The 20,774-nt window shown below is 39.0% G+C and overlaps 1 protein-coding gene across 8 annotated transcripts in view; it reads right to left on the bottom strand.

Moving 5' to 3' along the window:
* Positions 1-6,618: 6,618 nt before the first annotated feature.
* Positions 6,619-20,774, bottom strand: part of ELOVL7 (ELOVL fatty acid elongase 7) — a 59,263-nt gene continuing 45,107 nt past the window's right edge. For 6 of the 8 annotated variants that reach the window (XM_038403387.1, XM_038403388.1, XM_038403386.1 and 3 more), the window contains 6 exons: positions 20,282-20,472; positions 17,135-17,215; positions 16,281-16,337; positions 14,013-14,118; positions 10,029-10,165; positions 6,619-8,671 (listed from right to left, as the gene is read on the bottom strand). In XM_038403387.1, the coding sequence (XP_038259315.1) occupies positions 8,462-8,671; positions 10,029-10,165; positions 14,013-14,118; positions 16,281-16,337; positions 17,135-17,215; positions 20,282-20,472 (782 nt within the window). In that variant the 3' untranslated portion in view covers positions 6,619-8,461. The remainder of the gene's footprint in view (positions 8,672-10,028; positions 10,166-14,012; positions 14,119-16,280; positions 16,338-17,134; positions 17,216-20,281; positions 20,473-20,774) is intronic. The other 2 variants (XM_043514992.1, XM_043514991.1) reach the window with 1 other exon arrangement.

A 20,774-nucleotide genomic window follows, 5' to 3' on the forward strand; every position in this document is an offset into this window, starting at 1 on the left:
TAAGGGTGTACCTCCATACCCCTTAATTTATACTCACAAAAGTTCATTGTCCTTATTTCAAACAGGGCTCTCCCTTGTTTTCTTCTTCTCAATGTCCTGTCTTTGACGATTTCACAATCCTTCATTACCAATCCACTCAGACGCTAAATGACTGCCCCTTCTGAACCATACAATACCTAATTTACATCTAAACAGACAGATGGATAAACATTTGTTGCCTGAAAGGAAACCTGCTTTTTACTTCTCTGGTGACCAGTCCCTAGTCACAGAATTTAAGAACGTAATTTTCAGTAGATATACATAATTCCTTACACAACACCCATATATATATATACATATATATATATATATATGTGTTTTGCAGTGATTATGATGACCATGTGACATAGACTTTAAGTAGAGACCTGACAAGGTGTTCTTTTAGTGACTCAGGGGATCTCTGTATCCCTGTACCCTCTACCACTGGGCATCCAGAAGTTCTTGCTCACATGTAGGACGGAAGAATCCCATGCACTGCTATAGGGCTGGGGACCGACTGGCTAAGCGGGCAGTTCTGCAGAAAAGGACCTGGGGATTATAGTGGATGAGAAGCTGGATATGAGGCAAGCAGTGTGCCCTTGTTGCCAAGAAGTCTGCATTAGTCTGCATTAGTAGGAGCATTGCCAGCAGATCAAGGGAAGTGATTATTCCCCTCTGTTCAGCACTGGTGAGACCACATCTGGATTATTGCATCCAGTTTTGGCCCCCCCATTACAGAAAGGATGTGGACAAATTGGAGAGAGTCCAGCGGAGGGCAACAAAAATGATCAGGGGGTTGGGGCACATAACTTATGAGGAGAGGCTGAGGGAACTGGGCTTGTTTAGTCTTCAGAAAAGAAGAGTGAGGCGGGATTTGATAGCAGCCTTCAACTACCTGAAGGGGGGTTCTAAAGAGCATGGAGTTTGACTGTTCTCAGTGATGGAAATGACAGAACAAGGAGCAATGGTCTCAAGTTGCAATGTGGGAGCTCTAGGTTGGATATTAGGAAACACTATTTCACTAGGAGGGTGGTGAAGCACTGGAATGGATTACCTAGGGAGGTGGTGGAATCTCCATCCTTAGAGGTTTTTAAGACCCGGCTTGACAAAGCCCTTGCTGGGATGATTTAGTTGGAGTGGTCCTGCTTTGAGCAGGGGGTTGGACCAGATGACCTCCTGAGGTCTCTTCTAACCCTAATCTTCCATGATTCTATGAAATCTATTCATTTTAATTATCTAGTCAATTTGTAATTAGACACCATATCTTCCATTCTGTCGATACTGTGTTGAAAAGGATCAAGTTCACACCAACTTCTTTGAAATGTAGCACAGACTTAAGGCCATGCCATAGGTAAAATATTGAAATCAATTCTTTTTCTCATGGCACAAATAAAAGTACATGTTTTCTTGCTCTGTTGAGTGTTTCATTCCCTAAAGCTAGCATCTGTGCAGGATTCTAACTCCAGGATCCTAATAGCAAGACTAGTGGAACTCTCCTCGTTTGCTGCCTCCCCCACACCCAGAGGCTGCCCTACCTACAGGCAGTTGAACAGGGTGGCAGCTGCCTATGGGGTGGCAGATTTCTGGGAGAAGTGGCTCTGCAGATGGGAGTGTGAATTGCAGAGCACCGACAACGCTGTGTAGACTCTGCTGGCATGAACTAAAAGGTACCTTTGTGTGTGGGTTGACATATTCCTTCGCTGCGGTTAGAACCATCTTTATAGCCATCCAAGAGACTGTCAGATAGTGGGTTCCCTCTAAAAGCTCTCTTCAGCTCGAGAGAAAAGGAACAAAGCATGTTGTTAAAATGAAAGCCTTATTTAATACTTTACATTTGAAATGCTTTAACTGGTTTTTCCTTTTTTCTTGTATTTTAATAAAGAGTTAAAAAGATTTTTAATGATGTGTTTGCCATGGTATTAAGCAGGCTGAGGTCTCTGTATACCAAACCCCAACCCTTGTTTAAAACTGTTTAATGTTAGACAGTTGCAGGGTCATGTTAACACCTTTGACTCTCTGGGCCCATTTATTCAAATTAAATGAATACAACTCCCCTGTTTAGCAGTGTGCCTTGTCTACACTAGACTCTTCTAACGTATGCTAGCAACACATGTTTTATTCAGGGGTGAAAGTAACATAAAAAAGTTACTGGTATGGGGGCCCAGCTCTGGGCCCCTGGAAGGGGCGGGGCCTTGGCAGAAGGGGTGGGGCTGGGGTCAGCCTCCCCCAGCCAGCCCTTCCACAGTGCCCAGCTTGTACCACCTGGGGTTCCGGTTGTGATTTAAAGGGCCTGGGGCTCCAGCCGCTGCCATGATAGCAGCGGCTGTGGCCGGGAGCCATGGGCCCTTTTAAATAGCCGGGCCCTGGGGCAGAGGCCCCTTTTGCCCTCTCCCCCCCACATTGGTGGCCCTGGAAGGGGGGGGCAAAAGGAGCAGCAACATTAAAGCACTGCCATGGCAGTGTTTAAACATCTGCTGTGTACAGGCTGGTCCTGGCGCCCACATCTTAGTGATACACCATACCAGCCCACTTTCACCTCTGGTTTTACCCTAATGTAGGTAAGGCCTGGGAGAGCAGTATAGCACCTGCTGCCTCCATGGGACAGAAGTGGAGGAGAGAATGAGTTAACATGGCCACCACAGGCAGAAATGTGAGAGAGAGAATGGGAAGTCTCTGCTTGCAGCAGGCAGCAGCCACGCCTCTCTCAGCAGCCTAGAGTAGTGTCTTTATCTAAAAGAAGTAGTTACAGAAAAAGGCCAGGCTCTGAAGCATCTAGAGTTCGAGAGAGATATTTACAATGCTGGTTCTAGTTAGAACCAGCATTGTAAATATTACTGCCTAACATCACTGCCAAGCTTTGTGCAACTCCATGTGACATTTTATGCAAATGATTTGCAAATTGGCTCATCATCAAATTTGTATAGGATCATAAACTTCAGCTCCAAGTCAATACACCTTTCTCCAAGCAGTGCCAGGGGTAGGACAAGGAACAACACAAAACGTGGCAGCTGCTGTTGGTAAGTGAGTGCCAAAGGGTATTTTAGGAGCACAGGCAAAAGGCTATTGAGGGCAAGAAACAGGGCAGCTGGGTTTGGGGGAGTATCTGAGTGGAACTAGTGATAATTGAGGGCTGGTGGAGGGGCTGGTAGAGGATAGGTAAGGGAAGCCATGGGGAAAAGATGTGGGGAGATGTGGGTGTAGGAGTATGTCCATAGGTGGTTGGCTGAATGGCAGTGTATAGCTGTTGCTTCTACTTTCTACTGGTTGCTGTCTCCAGGACATCTGCTTAGCAAGCCCTGGATAACATGTGAATCATTTGCAGGAACCTGGAAACTTTCCTCCAGTGAAAACTTTGATGGCTATACAAAAAGCACTGGAAGGTACCAGACTACAGCGGTACCTACACACCTAAGGCCCAGTTTTAGGTACCACCGTGATTCACAAAACACCATGCAGCTGCAGCCTACCACTGTAGGTGCATAAACTCACTCAGCACCTAAATTTCCACTGTAAAAGTTCCCTAGGTGCCTATGGCTACATCTACACAGCAAGCAGAAAACCTGAGCACCGAGTCTCAGAGCCTGGGTCTACAGACTTGGGCTTGAAGGGCTTACGCTATGACACTGAAAATAGCTGTGTAGATGTTCAGATGGGGTGGAGGTCATAGCCTGAGCACAAACCTCCACACAGCTATTTTTAGCACCATCACATAAGCCCAAGTCTGTAGACCTGGGCTATGAGACGCTACCATATTTTTTTGCTTGCTGTGTTGAGATACCCGAAGTTTCTGCCCCTGGGCACGTGCGCTGACTCATTCTGGGCATCCATATGTCTATCTCACACCTAAATCCTTGTGCTATCCATGAACCCAGACAAGATTGGCCAAGGAGCACCTAGCTCACTTGTGAGACCCAGTCCCGTAGGTGTGCTCAGAAGTTACTTTCAGGCCTGAATCTCAATCGCGAGCTGGCTGCCAGAGGAGGTGGAGGTGCTGCTACCACCTCTGTTATAACTTTTAGCCCAGTGGTTAAAGCACTCATCGGGACTGTAGGAGACCCAGGTTCAATTCCCCCCCCTTCTGCTGCTAGGGAAAATGGGTTTGAACACAGGTCTCCCACACATCTCAGTTGAGTGCTCTAATCACTGAACTAGGGGCTGTTCTGATGCACAGCTCCTCAAGCATCTCCTGTTAAAACTGTTCCAATGTGTATAACTAAACAGAGTCACTGGAGTAGGGGGACTGGACCTGGCCTCTGTCACCTCCTGTCAGGGGTGACCTGGAAGGCTGTAGCGTTATTCTCAGTCCCTCTCTTTCTGACCCAATGACTATTTAAATATTTATACAGCAGTGCTCTTAAAGGTGGTTGATACCATTTTTCCTCACGCAGTAATGCTGACAAACAGGAAATTTTACTGACAATTACTACAATTTGTACTTTCAAGTAGTACATGTCCAAATCTCATTGGTAATAGCAGTATATGTCTGTGAAGAAAGGGTAGTATATGGCTCCAATGTTGTTGGCACGGTTTATGGACCAAAATTTAAAATTGAATTTGGTTCTCACAAGGGAATGACTTATGGACTAGTGGCTGAGGGGGCTTTTAGTTTGTTTTCCTAGCCAGAAGAGTAGTAACTTTTTTCTTAATGATACTAAAACTATATTAAAATTCTCTGCTGCTACTTTAAGAAAATTCAAGATGCACACACAACCTAGAGCCACTTATGAGCTACCAGTGGTGCACTCTATTTTAGAGAATTTTCAGCCTTGTGAAAAGTTTGCTACATCTGATAATCTTGGCAATGGGAAACTGATTGTTTCAGGATAACATAGCATCTACAAATTCTTGCTGATTTCTCCCCCGCTCATCTTTTCAATCAAATTTTTTTCTTGGTCACTTTTTCCTAACACTCTTATTACAGGTAGCCACCTCTGGCCTCCAAGACATCCACCTTTCTACCCCAGAGCTGTCCAAAATAATCTCCCCTCACCAGCCACTCGAACTCCCTTCAATATTTTTCTCCCCATTGCGAGAGTCATATTTAAACTAGGCCTAATCTACTGCCCTCTATGCTTTCACCCTCTCTTCTAAATTGCTCTTTCTTGCAGGAGGCCAATAAACCCTAAAACATGCCTTGCTTCGCTTCACTAAGGAACAGTATTGTTTTACTTGTTCTTTCTCTCACTTCCCTATTTGGACATTATCTAGATAAGTTTGTAAACTCTTCAGCACAGGAGCTTAGTCTTCATATATGTCTAGAAAGCACCTTTCCCAATAAGACATTAATCCTGCTCTGGGAACTGATTTTAGCCACTATTTTATAAAGTGAAGATGTCATGTACACTATGTAGTACAGACAGTGCAAGCACTAGGTTTTCAGGTAACTCTTAAAGTTAGAGTTTCATCCAGCAGAGGGCTCTAATACCTCAGCTAAACCTTTGAAACAAAACTCAAACCAATTTCCCTCAGTATCAGTAGACACCCCTTCATACTGATTGTTCCATTTTCTCTACCCACTTATTCTGACCTAAAACATAATAGAGAGTGGGTCTGAGTTTTTCCAAGCATGGTTTGGGCACAGAGACAAACTGATTCTTTTTATACAAATATGTACTAGCCTTAGGGAGAAGCCCGTCTAGTTATTAAAGAGGAGTGTCACGAAAAATGCTACATCAGGCTCTGTAGTTTGGAGTAGCCAAAGGGTTTTGTGCACTGTAGTGAATTTGAGAATAATTTGAAGTACTTAAACTATTACAACATACTGCACATACATTCAAACCTATCGAATGAGTCAGGACCACCCCTCTGAAAGGATGAGTTCCCCTTCAAGTGTTACCAACTCAGATGTTTACTTTCAACAACTTTGAGGTGGAGAGAAGTAGGCCAAAGGACTTGTGAAACTAAAAGTTGACTCTGCTCTTGCTTAGGGGTGAGCCAGGTGTGTATACCATGATGGAGCTAGGATTGTTTTTCACATCACTACTCACCTTCCAGAAATAGGTCAGCAACATTCTTTTCTTATTGTCTACCTACTCTTTTGTTTGCTGGTTAAATAAGACTTCCTGGGAAAGAGGCTGGCTACAGCGTCTGGCCTGGCCACATAAAAGTTATGGAAAAATATTCCAGAATGTGGATAAGAAATTACTGAAGTAGAGAATGTTTGCTCTTCAGGGGTCTGTTAGAACAGCAGTGCTTTTACCGTAAGAAAACTAAGCAGTAGCAGCCTCTCCTCACCACACATACACAGAAGGAAAATGTAGCTTTATTTCCCTTTCCCCGCCTCCACCAGCTCCTGAAAATGTTTTCCAGAAATTAACAGGCATGAGGCGTAATTTTTGGAAACCTGATATTCCATGTAAATTGTGGGTGTACATACATTACTCTCATAGAAAGATGGGCATTGCTAGCACAAGTGTGTATCTTGGTCTTCCCCAAGATTTGTTTGCCAATTCATCTAGTTTGTGCAAGATGAAGGGCTTAAAAAAAATAAAATAAAAAAAATCCACCAAAACAGTAAATCAAAACTTCACTCACCCAGCAAGTTTGGAAATATGAGTAATAAAACACTAATTTAAGAGATTAATAACTATATGCTGGAAGATAGGTATAAATCATAGTTCTTTAATATCTTATTACAGTATTTCAAAACAACTGACGGAGTTTTTTCATCATGTTATTAAAAACCACCTTATTGGGGGTATTGGTCTTTTACACAGATTAAGATAAAATTAATGAAGAAATTCAAACTAAGCATTGCCGCATTGTGATCTATTTTGTTACAAGAAAACAGTATTAGAAATGTATGTCTAATAGACCTAAAATAGCAACTAAGTCCCCCCATGACACTTGAACATTGTAGGAATACAAGGCCGAAAGACAAGCAGCAAATCTCTGTTTATTAGTTCAATAAGGAAGACTCAGATATATATTATTTTATAAGAAGTCACTTGCAACACTATTGTGGTAATCATGTCCATATAAACAACTAAACATGCCTTTTTGGAGTTCTTCAACCACCAATACAAACGGGTGGGTCAGAAGACATGTTAGAGAACATCACAACTCCAGCAGATTGGAGCAGAGTACAAGACAGATTTCAGCCCACTACTCCCAGGAGTTGTCACAAAAAACAAAATCAATCAATGCTGTATGGTGTGCATCTCAAGGCAGAATATAGCTCCTAGTTTAGTTCTGCATAACACAGTCATTCCTTGACCATCTCACGGAAGTAGAGAGATAGTATCTGCATATAGCTCTAGGTCCTATAAATTGCTACTAAGCCAGCTAACATGTCTCTCTGACCAGTCCCTGGAGATACCTTATCAGTTCATTCTGCATAGTTCAGAGTTTACTACACAATCATCTGTCCCTTCTCCCTTTCCATAAATCTGTGTAGTTTCCAATCTCTTTGGACAGTTCATTTAGTACCACAGGGCAAAAACAAGGCACTAGTGCTATTAACAGAGAAACAGCCATGAATTATACAAAACAATTTCTCATTAGGCACCATTCATTTCCACAGGCAGTGGAAAGGAGAAAGAATACAGCAAAATAAAGTAATGAAACTGCCATTTGTATTTTACACAAAACCTGTTCTAAAAATGTAATAAGGTTTTGGTTGTTGAATTGCATGGTGTTTTCCCAGTAAACATTCCTATTTGCTGATATCAAAATACATCCACAGACAATTTTGAATATTATTCTACTTCAATGAATCAATCACTATTTTTTTGACTGGATGTTAAATCAAAAGACAGTTTTTATGATTATAATGTTCAATTAAGTAAATGCAAACATTTTTAAAAGTTCATTAACAATCATTTTAGTTAAAAAAACGTTATAATCCAAAATCCATCTTTTTTAAAAAAACACATTCAATCTGTCAAGGTTTTATTTAACTTACATTCTTTAATATGGTACAGTGCGTACAAAAATATGAATGTTTACAGGTATTAACAATGTGTTTTAGTCTCTAAGTTATGCATGTAACAATGATTTTTCATTGATATTTCAATAAAATTAAACTATAGTTTCAACATCTTATGATATCAGTTAAAATATTAATGCTCTTTATACCCTTTCTTAGTGCTCAAAGTATTCTGTACTTATCATACACATTTTCTTAAAGAAGATCTTTTTATTTATATGCATCTCACCTGTAAAAATGCAACTAAATATTCATTTCTTCTAGGCATAAAGAGAAAATTTCTCTAGATACGTGCAGCAAGTTGCTGAAAATCTGCAAATCTTTAATCAGAAAATTACCCCTCCCCCACCCCTCCGCAACATCAGAAACCCAAATAACTTATGGTAAAAATACAAGCTCTTTGTTTTGGAAAAACATAAAATGTACACATTGTAGTGCGCACCTAAATATCTTGATTGTCAAGTAGTACAAGTTACTGATCTGAGATGTACACATTCATATAGATGAGACATTGCTTCAGTGATCTTTGCTTTTGCTGATTCCGTTTTTCACAGTCTTTGGTGGTCTCTGGCCCCTTGTGTAAGCATGATACCAGAAGTGGAGAAACAGGATTAAAAACATAGAGCCATAGAGCCAAATAACGAATATGAAAACTGGATACTGGTATGGACAATCATCCATAAAGTAGATTTGTCCTATGTGAACTGTAACCATAAGAAACTGAACCTGGAGGAAACAGACAAGGAAAAATATGCTCAGTTATTCATTGCAGTTTTAAAAATGTAAAAAGATATACTAGAGAGAAGTTTAAATAGCTGTCAGCATAATGTGCGCACACACAAAAAGAGAAGGTTGGTGAGAAATAGAATTTGTGTAGTCCTGCAAAACTTCACTCTCCTACTTGGCCAGGGAGAGGTGGTTTTTTGATGAAGTAATTTTTGTTTGTTTGTTTAAGTTATAAACATTATCATGGTGCAAGGATAGGGGAGCAGATCCATATCAGGGGGACCAGGGACGGAACTCTCCCTAACAGTCAGAGGGAAAGGCCTGGCTGGAGCTATTTACAAGGTGGCACATTCTCAGAGGGATTGATTCTGCCACCCCTTAAGTTGACTAGTCCCACTGACTACTTGCGTGATAATGTGGTAAACTAAAAGTATTAGGCCATTGAGCAGAGGCATAAACAAACTTCTCTTCCTATAGAAGATTTTAATAGTTAGGGATTACATCTGTTTAGTTTAGAGAGGAAACAAAAATGGTAACGTCTAAAGTATATAAAATCGAACAGAAGGTCAGTGGGGTACTCTTGTTTAGTTCAAGAACAAAATGGCAGCCAAAGAAATTTAAAAGGTAACCAAGTTAATAATGGTTAAAAAAAAAAGTTTACTTGCTTTCCCCTTTCCACCCTATGATTTATTTGGAGAACTCAGGGCCAAATAATATTGAGGCACAGAATTTAAAAGGGTTTTTTAAGAAAAAGATTTTCATATGAAAATCATAATGCACAATTACAATAGCTATGATAAAAATGCTTGAGATCATTCAGTTATTTCTTCATAAGGCCAAATCCAAATTAAAGAGATCATCAGCTTCTGTAGACCCAAATGTTTACCTTACTCTAAAGTAAGATAAACCCTAAGAAATAGTCCTTTTGTTTTTAAATTTAAAACTGTTACTCTATTTAATACTGTTTTGCAAATTTCTTAAAAAAAAAAACAAACAACCAAAAACACTTTGTTCCTAGTATAAGTCCATACTCCAACAGTTCTTAAAATGGACAAATAGTTCTTTATCAATACACTTAGAGTACAAAGCAATTAAATACACTGAGTACCTACAACTCCTACTGACTTCAGAGATAACTGTGGGTTCTCAGAACCTCTGGAAATCAGGTCAACAGATTTTATTTACACAGTTGACTGGTCTCATGACTTCTGCTGAACTCAGTTGAAAAATGAAGGTAAAACTCTTTTGTGCCATTGTAAAAAATAATTCTTAACCATGTTCATAGAAGTGACATTAAAAACTCACTCACATACAGCTTGACTGACTGCAAAAAGTCTGGCTCAGACACAATACTCACAAGCTGTATAGTTGTCATGTGTTTTTTCCACCACAAGTATTTATAATAGGCTGGTCCCAGTGAACAGAGTCCATAGTAGCTGTACATGATGACGTGCACAACACAGTTTAACAGAGCATGGAATGTTCCTAACCCACCTGTAGAATAATAAAAATAGTCTAAGATTGTTACACCAGGGATTCTAAAAAACCCAACCCTGCGTCTAGCTACCAAGCAAGGTTTTTGCCTTGCGTTAGTTAGTAGAAAACTAGATAAAAGCATGAGGCTCTATTTGGAGGGGTCTCCAACTTTCACTAGCACATAAAATACAAAGATTCAAGTTAAGCTCTGTAGTTACCAACTCTGAAGGATTTTAGTAGTTCCCTCTCTTCTCAGCAAATGCTTATGTAAATATTTTAGCCAATACCCTAGTAAAATGCTGCAATGTTTTAAAATCAATTTTCCAAAGCTGTAATAAAAGTCTAATTAGTTTTACTGAATGCAAATAAGTTTTTTGTTAGTGTGTTACATGAAGGGGACTCAAACACCTCTGCAGCATCACCCCTCTTGCTCTACCTCTTTTCTAGATCCCATGACTGGCTTTTCACAAGTCTAGGGTTGCAACCATGTAGCAATACTATCTCTAGCCCTTAGAGGTTCCCAGTAAAGGTACTACAGCTCAAGGCTCTACTCTCTATTCTTTTGAGTCACTCTCTGGGGACAACAAGGAGTCCTTGTGGCACCTTAGAGACTAACAAATTTATTTGGACATAAGCTTTCATGGGCTATAACCCACTTCATCAGATGCATGGAGTAGAAAATACAGTAAGCAGGTATAAATATACAGCACATGAAAAGTTGGGAGATGTCTTACCAAGAGGGGGTGGGGTCAGTGCTAACAAGGCCAATTCAATTAGGGTGAACATGGCCCATTCCAAACAGTTGACAAGAAGGGGAACATTACTTTTTGTAGTGCTAACGAGGCCAGTTCAATCATATGGATGTGGCCCATTCCCAAACAATTGACAAGAAGGTGTGAGTATCAACAGAGAAAATTTTTTGTAGTGACCCAGCCATTTCCAGACTTTATTCATGCCTAATTTGATCGTGTCCAGTTAGCAAATTAATTCCAGTTCTGCAGTTTCTCGTTGAAGTCTGTTTTTGAAAGTTTTTTTTCAAAAAAGCTGGGGACAGCTCCAGAGCATCCATGTTCCCAGGACCAGGGACGACCCAAGGGGCAGAGGTGTGGGACCTTAGCTGCCCATGCAACCCTCAAGTTTGGGACCAAACCCATTAAACAGAATGTTAATGAAGGAACTTGTCATTGAGGGGATCCATGCAGATATTTCCTTCTTCAGAACCCTCTCTCCTGCTCGGTTTCCAATAGGGTTAGATTATCTTGGCCATAGTAGTAATATTTAAGAAGTGAATTGAGTTTTAAATATAGCTGGTCAAAAAAATGGTTGAGAGAGAGAGAGAGAGAAAAGCATTTTGATTATTTGGTGGAAATTCAAAATACAAAAAACATTCTACATTTCCAGGTGAGAAGTCCATGAAAAAACTTAGCAAAAAAATAATTTGGTTGAAAGCCCAATTAGATATCAAAACCAGTTTCAACTAGCCCAATTTTAAAAACTAAATGTTTCCTTTATTAATGATTAGAGCACTTAGTGGAGCTTTCCCCCTCCACAGATGACCATCACCAGTTTCAATTGCAAATTCTCTCTGAAATGTTGTGTTTCTAGATCACATATTCCCAAACAATTTGACTGCTTTTCTGAGACTAATGTATTTACTTTTTTGCACAGTGAAAATTCATGGAAGAAGCCTCAAAATGAGTTACGTTAGGAAAAAAAGCTACTAGACATTACAAAAATACTGTTACACAAGAAAGTCACTGCACAAAAATGGTTTTCAATTCTCTACGTCAAGTCCTAAGAAGGAGAAGATCCCATCTCTTCACAATCTCATTTGGATGATTTGGAGTAAGAACAAGTTCAGAAGGCTGGGCAGTAGACAATTATAATGCCATTATTTAAAGGAAAGAAACAACTAGGAAATGAAATGCAAGATAAACAGTTGTACTGAAATTCTTGGAAATTATTTTAAGGTGTCAAAGAACATTTGGAAAGGTTAGTTTAAAGACAGGCAATAAAGCTTTGAGAAAGAAACAATACTCTAAGATTACATGAGGGAATATTACTGACTCAAGTCAAAATGGATCTCTCATACTTTGTGGAAACTATTTGCCAGATTACTACAGAGGAGATTTAAATCAGATGCCTTGTCATGGAACAAGTGCACAGCTGGTACACTGTTCTGAAGCCCAGCTAAAGAGCAGGAAATTAACAGTATGGGTAACGTAATCTTTTTTTGGGGGGGAGGGGGGACGGGAGACGTAGTATTAAGTACTGGGAATACCAGATTAATGTGTTTTATATTAACAGATCTAAAATGGTCTGATTTGTAAGCAGAGGAAGGTAACTCCAATTTTAGCATTACCATACCACTGATTTGGGGAAAAGGATGCAGTTCAAAACATGAGAGTTTCTTTATAGGGGGTTTCAAAGAGGATGGATCTAGACTGTTCTCAGTGGTAGCAGATGACAGAATGAGGAGTAGTGATCTCAAGTTGCAGTGGGGGAGGTTTAGGTTGGATATTAGGAAAAACTTTTTCACTAGGAGGGTGGTGAAACACTGGAATGCGTTACCTAGGGAGGTAGTAGAATCTCCTTCCTTAGAAGTTTTTAAGGTCAGGCTTGCCAAAGGCCTGGCTGGGATGATTTAGTTGGGGATTGGTCCTGCTTTGAGCAGGCGGTTGGACTAGATGACCTCCTGAGGTCCCTTCCAACCCTGATATTCTATATATTAGAAACTGGACTCAAATACAGTGAAAATGTAGCAGTCTCCTTCATTAGCTGCACATTAGATAACTTTTCATGGAATCCATGCAAAGCTTTTGAACCTCTTTCAGAACATATTTTTGTATGCATGCAACTAATATACATAGGAGGGATCAGGTAGGCAAAGGTTCAATCCTTCAATTAAGCATCAAAGTTGTGGGAGAAAAACAATGCCAAGGAAAATGGGTGAAATGTTACAGAAAAGAAAACTATGTCCAGACAAGTACTGCTGTTGTCTCCACTGATTTTTCAACTTGTAACCTCTTCCAGACACACCACCACTAGGAATAAAATCCCCCACCAAGGGTTCCACCAGGTTTGCATTCTCTCTGCAGGTTTCAAGCTGTATGCTCTTTTTAGGCTACGTTTACACTACAAGGAAGGGGTACGATTCCCCAGCTCACATACACATTTGCAGTAGCTTGATGAGAGCTAGCACGAGTATAAATATTAGCATCACTGTGGTACAATGGGCAGCAGCAACACAATTTAGCTAGTATGTGCCCACTCTTTTCAGGAATGCTTATACTCTTCATGGCAAGCCATGCCCGACACTGCCTGTCTGGCTGCAGTAAGGTTACTATTTATATGTGCACTAGCACTCATCAAGCTACTGCAGGTATATGTATGCGAGCTGGGGAAATCATACTCCTAGCTCAAGATGCAGCCTTAAGTCCATTACACTGTAAAGCCCCAGGTTAGAAAGACCATGCATTCTACAAGCTTCTTATGCAAGGATCTCTCTGGATTTTTGTCATTTCTGTTCTGTGGAGAGATTATTGAGGAGAGTGGAGGAATTTGTAAGGATAGGGTAAACAAGAGAGTATAAAGACCAAGATGAGGGGAAAACAGCAACCCCCAGCAACAGGGGAAAATGACTATATACAAAGTGTTGTCGAATGAACCAACTGGAAGATTTCCCCTCCCTTATAATCTAGTTCAGGTACAGTAATCTTTGGGCATTGCTTGTAACTCTAGTAGATACAAATTATGACAAAGTAATTTTTTTTTTAAATTGACAGTGTCCATTTTAACTTGTTTTTCATTTAGAGTATGGAGGTTTTACTACTACACTTAAAGTATAATTTCAGCTCTCGACTACCTGCAGCAAATTTGACTCCAAACCACCAGGTCCACGGCATGATTGAATGATGCAAGACATGCAGGAATGTAATTTGGCCCTCTTTCTTTCGCAAAACAAAAAAGATCTGAAATAGTTTTAAGAATAAGAGATTAGAAAAGTCACATGTGAAAGTAGTTTGCAGTTAGTTGTACACACAAACATAGGTTGCTCAATACCGTACATATAGGTTGCTCAATACCATACATTAAAATTCTTTGCACTTATGCTCATTTTATGTATGTGGAAATTGAGTGACAGACTGAGGGGCTAATTTTCAAAGGCACTGAATAATCTAAACTTCTATTACAAATAATGCAAGATGCAGAAGACCAGCATTTCTAATCAATCATCAGTTCAGATGTCTCAACTCCTAGCTCCATGCTCAAGCCACTAGACCACAACCACCTCTCCTAGGACTCTTCATCCACACTATTACAAAAAACTGTCCATACAAGATATTTCCAAAAAATAGTCATACTGGTTCACTGTTTCATCACTGAAGAGAGGGTCTGAAAATCAGGCCCAGGTACCCCCACCATTCTTCAATTTCTGATCTGTATTAGGGTTATAATGGTACTTCACCTTTTTAAAGTCCTTGAGATCTATGAATGAGAAACATTAAGTTCAAAATTGAACTTATGTGAAGCATGTAGGCAAGGTTTAGAAAGAATTGTCAGCAAGAGAAGTGTGGCTTTCAACATATTTAGCAAGGAAGTCAATTCCAGATGCAGCAAAGTGACATCCATTTTATGGTGACTAGTTACTGGGAAGGAACTTAAGAGGCCAAGACCTAGGAATGAGAGTGTGCAGGATGAAGAGGTGGATCTAAAATCAGAGGGTTGAATGAAATAAATCCATATAGAGTCCTGAAAGCCAGAAAAGGCACTTAATACATCAGGGATGGCTATGAAGCCAGTGCAAGTAATGGAGGATGAAGGAAAGATGGCCCCAATTCCAGGACTGAACTGTCCAGCCAGAGTATTTTAGACCTCTTGAAGTTCTGAGTATAACAGGTTGAGAAGAGTATCGGAGGCAATTGAAAAGAAAGGATGATTTAAAGATCTGACTTTAAGGCACAGAAGAGGTACACAGAAGACAGAAAAGATTAAATCAGAACCATCATGTAACTAAAGAAAGACTATCTAGCGCCTGACATGTTAAAAGCACTACAGAGACAATAACTACCCAAAGATGTGAAAAGAAAGGTGCGATAGTATTGAGAGGCTTGAACGTGGATATTCTCTACGGACATAGTGCTGCCATAGTAAATGTCCATCAATCTGCTGAGGAAAACTTAAGGGAGAAAAGGGCAAAAACATTCTAAAAGCAGAATCCAATAGATGGGAATAAATGTGGCAATGAGAAGAGTAGAGTCAGATGGCAAGAGCAGGTAGAAGATGGCACCCAAAAAGAGGGGAATAGAGTGGTCAGATGTGACAGAGAAAACACAGACAAAACTGTTTTCATATGGCTAGAAACAGTAAATTAAGCAGCACAATAGTAACACGTTAGAGTGTTGCCAAAGTTCCAAACATTTAAACTTCCACAATCAAACTAAAAAGAAGCCGAGATATAGGTACAAGTATACAACTAGAAAGATTCAGATGAAGAAAATATCTTTTCAGGTCCAGGCCTAATTCAAGATCACCAGTCAGTAGATAGTAGAGAAGACAGGAAAGTCACTCAACTTCCTTTTCCAGCATTCCTGGTCCCTCCAACAGGAGATCTGAGATCTAGTTAGTTGGGCCTTAGAAACAGTCCAGAGTGGTCAGGCTAACTTTGTATTACTACTCATGACTACCAGGATAGGTATTTTAAATTGAGGCAGGTGGGTACAGTCGGCTATGCCATACCACTAACTGCCAATGTTTGAGAAACAGGAGGGAAAGTTGTTGTGGAGGAAGACTTGAAGCATAACTAACCAGCACTTGTTACCAGCCCACCTACCCTAACAGAGCACTTCCCAGGACAGTTTAAGAGAGACATACCATGCTACCATTTTTAGAGACTTCCCCTTGTAACTAATGGGAAGATATGCTTAAAAGTTTGTGGTACAGAAATGCCTGAAATGTTTCTCCGCTCTCACTGTTATCCGTTACTAACGGATTCTGTTGATTGAATATATGAAGTCTGATTAGCGAGCAAACAGAGTAAAGTGACTGTGTGATCCAACTGCTATAAACACCAGTGTCCTTTTTTCTCTATGGAGATCACAGTATTTAGCAGGTTGGGTCACTACATACTTACAGTGTCTAATAATTCAATGAATTTGGAGAAGTAGTACAGCCAACAAGTCCGAACCATCTAAGAAATCCAAAAAATACACAGGGTCAAGTCTAATGAAGTCATGAGAACATCAGTCTAATTTTTGTTGGTTTTCTTCAAAAACAAGGAAGCAAAACAAATGCCTTTTCAGCATCCGGGAACTTTAAAATGTTGAACTGAATAAGCAAACACTGGATAAATAAAAATATTTAAAAAAAAAAATAAACCATTTTAATGAAATCTGAATGTCACACAAAAGATATGTCAAGACAACACTTCATATAAATTTCTTAAAACATTTGAATAAAAAAAAAATATCCTGAATCCATGAGTCTCTATCAAAACTGAGTTAAAAGCTGCTTTTCCATAAAAAGAAAATCTGGGGAAAAACATTTGATTTTGGAGGTCAAGCTTTATAAATATGGCACAATACATCATGTAATGTATAAAGGGCTTGTTTTGTTTACAAACTTACGTTCTCCTAGGTAGAAAAAGATATACCAAATCTAGGATAAAGGTTCTATTTAGTTGTAAATCAACGTGTTTTAAGGGTTATATGAAGCAATGAAAATATACCTTTCTTTAGAAAATAACTGAAGAACAAATAGAAAAGTTGATTAATATTGAAGATTTAAATCAAGGCTTCCACTTGGTGATTTAAGTCATGGATTTAAAATCAATCCACCCTACTGGCACAGGTTGCCTCCAACATCCCTTTCATCCCCCTTTATAGTCACTTACATGCTCTTCATTATGCATCAAGGCATTTTCATTAAAAGCATTTAAAAAATATAAAGTTAACGTAGCATAACAATTAGCTTCATTTGGTTACTTACTCTCAGAGCTGTAGGTGACCTGGAGTAGTCAACAAGGTCACATCGGAATGAATAACCTGTGGCCCAACCAGACATAAGAAACTGTAACAAGGAGAAGGGGGAGAGGAAAGATTTAGTTGATCACTTGAGAAAATTCATGAATTTCAGTTGACCTTAATAATCACGTAATGATTAAAGAAAGCCTGTGGATTCAGTCAGCTTGTCAGCTATTATCTACCTCAATGTGGGATGGTAACACTATAAAAAACTCTGTTGCTGTAGCTCTGTAGAAAGATTTGAATCTCATAACTTGACAATATGGATGAGAACCCCAACTATACCCACTTCAGTGTGCCTAACCCTCAGTGCCACAAGAGAAGAAATAGTTGCTCCCCCGAGCAGACATTAGATCAGTGTCTCTCTTCCCACTATGGGAAGCAGGTGATTGAAACAAAAACTATCCCAAAAGAGTGAGTATTGGTATTGAATCCAGGCATTTCAATACATAAGACACTTAAAAAAGAGTCAAGTACTAACACAGAACCACACACTTTTATTATTTAGAAGTTAACTCAATTCTTCATAGATTTTCTACAAATGGAAATATGCAGGACCAGGGAATTCAGCTAATTAAGTCTTTGTATTACAATTTAACCTGTTCACCATGTATTTGTGACTGACCAACAGTGTAATAAAATAATATCACACCATGATGAGGAAATCCTAATAAGAACCAACATCCAAAGCTTTTTGGGGTCATTAGAAGTTACCATGTCCACATAGAATTAGAACTGCAATTTTTATGTTTGCCAGAGATGCCCTATGTACTTAATGATTTTGGCCAATTCACATACCAGGTTGAACTGCATATAGTTTCTTAGATCGATTTGCAACAAGTCCATAAAGGGGGACAAAAAGACCATAAAAGACAATCCAAAAAAAGTTAAGCAAAGTAAATAATGTTCTGCCATGGGTTTTCCCCACCTCCATTTACAACATCCAGCTGAACTTTAGTTTATACACATACAACCTCTGTTTCAACAACTGTTTTAATGAGTTTGATTATCTGTAGCCCACAGAAGGGGCTTGAGGCTAGAGAACAATCAGCACTGGACTTCTTTTATTTGGTACCATAGTACCTCAATTTCTTGTCAAACATATTTACTTTTTGATGCAAGTTAGACTAGAACTGTCAGAAGATATGGGGAGCCGTTTTCAGATCACATGCAGATGTACATTATCAATGGATTGTAAGAGGCGTCACATCTAATACTCCTTCTATTACTATATTAAAACTCAGCCAAGAGTAGCACTGTAAATATTATATTTTATTTGCGTCTTCTCTTCCTCTCCCACCCCAAATCCCAGCCAATACTATAAAAACTCCACTTGGGTTGAATAAGTATTCGTTAATTAATCATAATTATCCATGCATGTATAATAGGAAGCCAAGTTTTCCTGGTAGGTGAAGAGTTGTAGTTTCAATCAAACATCACTTGAATAAGACAAGTAAAAGATTACTCATTTAACAAGTCAGACGCCGAAACCAACAGGATTTCAAACATTGTAAGCGAACATAATCCCAACACACCCACAAAATGGCTTATATCCAATGAGGAAAAGAATTAATTCTATCTGGTATACAGTATCTGTGCATTCTTTTGTGGCATTTTAAATAAAGGCTTAATGATAGACAAATCAATAATCATGTTAGCGTCAAAAGTGAAACAGGCAAGTGTTTATTTTTTAAATACTCCTAAAAACAGCACAATACTAACAAGATCTGTAGAAGCAGGAAGTGCAAAAGGAAAGCATGCTTTCATCCTTCTTTGCATTTATGGTATTTGCACAACAATTATTAGCCAATGTATCAGTTTCTTTTTAAACAACAGATGTAAAGACTTTGGAGCACTGTTTTTAAAAGCAAAAGCTCAGTCTAATCCATTATGAAGGTTATGGGAATTGGGTTAACTGAAGTACAGCCAATTTGGCAGCAGTATCTGAACAATTCCCTAAACAGTATGCCAAAGATGAAAATAGCTACCACAATAGTGTTGTTTCAGCTGGCCAGTTGTAGAAAACTAATCAGGCAGCTGCTTGTAGCCACACTGTTTATTGCAACAGTGTCCCAATTTCGTCTCTTTACACACTTAAAGAAATGCCAGTTTAAGAGTTAACTCTAAATGACTATTTGCAGGTGCCCACCATGTACATATAATAATTTATTTTCTCGATCATTAAACCCAATGCATCTCACTTGATCACAGTCTAATAAAAATGTTCTTTTCTCCTAAAAAGTCTCGCTTTTTGTTGAGCCACAAGTTGAGGGGGAAAAAAAACAATACCCCAGAACTCTTCTAGGAAAGATTTTATTAATTATTCTAAAAACCTTGTTTTATGTGGATTGAGACCCTAGACTAAATTTTGTAAATAAAAGGATCATTTACAAACATTAGGAAAGTGTGATTGTGCAATCTGAAAACCAAAATCTAATTGAAGAGGATCTTGCATGTAAATATTCCTTGTGCAATGTGGAAAATGTCAACATATTCTATCATGTGGCAGCCAAAAAAGTAAGAGACTATAAACCAAGCATGCAACCTACCAGTCTAGTTCAACCTTCCTTGCCCAAAAGTTCAAAAACTAAACATCTAAATACTTTCCATTCTTTAAAGCAGGGGTTCTCAAACTGGGGGTTGGGACCCCTCCGGGAGTCGCAAGGTTATTACATGGGGATGTCAGCCTCCACTCCAAACCCTGCTTTGCCTCCAGCATTTATATTGGTGTTAAATATATTAAAACATGTTTTTAATTTATAAGGGAGTGCGGGGGGGTCACACTCGGAGGCTTGCTATGTAAAAGGGGTCACCAGGACAAAAGTTGGAGAACCACTGTTTTAAAGCATTCTATTATGGTCTTTCTAATATAAAATATACAATCACCCTCTTGACTCTGTTTAACTTTCATTTACAGTCATTGTTAAATTTCTTTTTTGTGTCTAACTATATCTGTAATATGTCCTAAGAAAAATGTCAAATGATTTTTCTTGAGGAGGTTCTCTCTAATCTATTATGCTAAATGTCGCAATTAGGGTATCCAAAAATTACATAATAGTAGCTGAGCTAGCTGAAGTTAAACAAGTAAATTATAGAAAAAATAAATACTTACTTCATAAGTCATATACACTGAAAGGGCTACTACACCAAAATTGTAAAATGCCATTATTTGCCTGAGTTCAAAAGGTTTTCTGTTTTCCATGAGTTTTGGTCCCAAAGAAGTGACAAAATAAATATAGGCTCCAATGATAATAGTCTGTGGCACAGGTGAAGACATGAGTAGGAAGCCTTCCACTCTTGGATCTAGAAGAAGGGGGAGGGGGAAAAAAAGTCACAGGTATTTCATAATGCTTTTTACATCTACATTAACTTAATGAGGATATTCTTTTCTCAAATTCCTGATTAAATTATTTTCTTAAATTGTTTCTGCTTTCACTGCTCAGGTTTTAGAATCACTTACTAGCTTCAGATTTTTATAACTTGCTTTAATAAGATTTAGTGCCTCCAGGTTCTTAGCCTCTTCATAAACCAACATTGGTCCTTGCCAGATTTTTTGGAATACCACTCAAGGTAAGCAATTAAAGCCATTGCTGCCCTTGACCACA

This window comes from Dermochelys coriacea, chromosome 5 (genome assembly GCF_009764565.3).
Source record: "Dermochelys coriacea isolate rDerCor1 chromosome 5, rDerCor1.pri.v4, whole genome shotgun sequence".
Classification (NCBI taxonomy): domain Eukaryota; kingdom Metazoa; phylum Chordata; order Testudines; family Dermochelyidae; genus Dermochelys; species Dermochelys coriacea.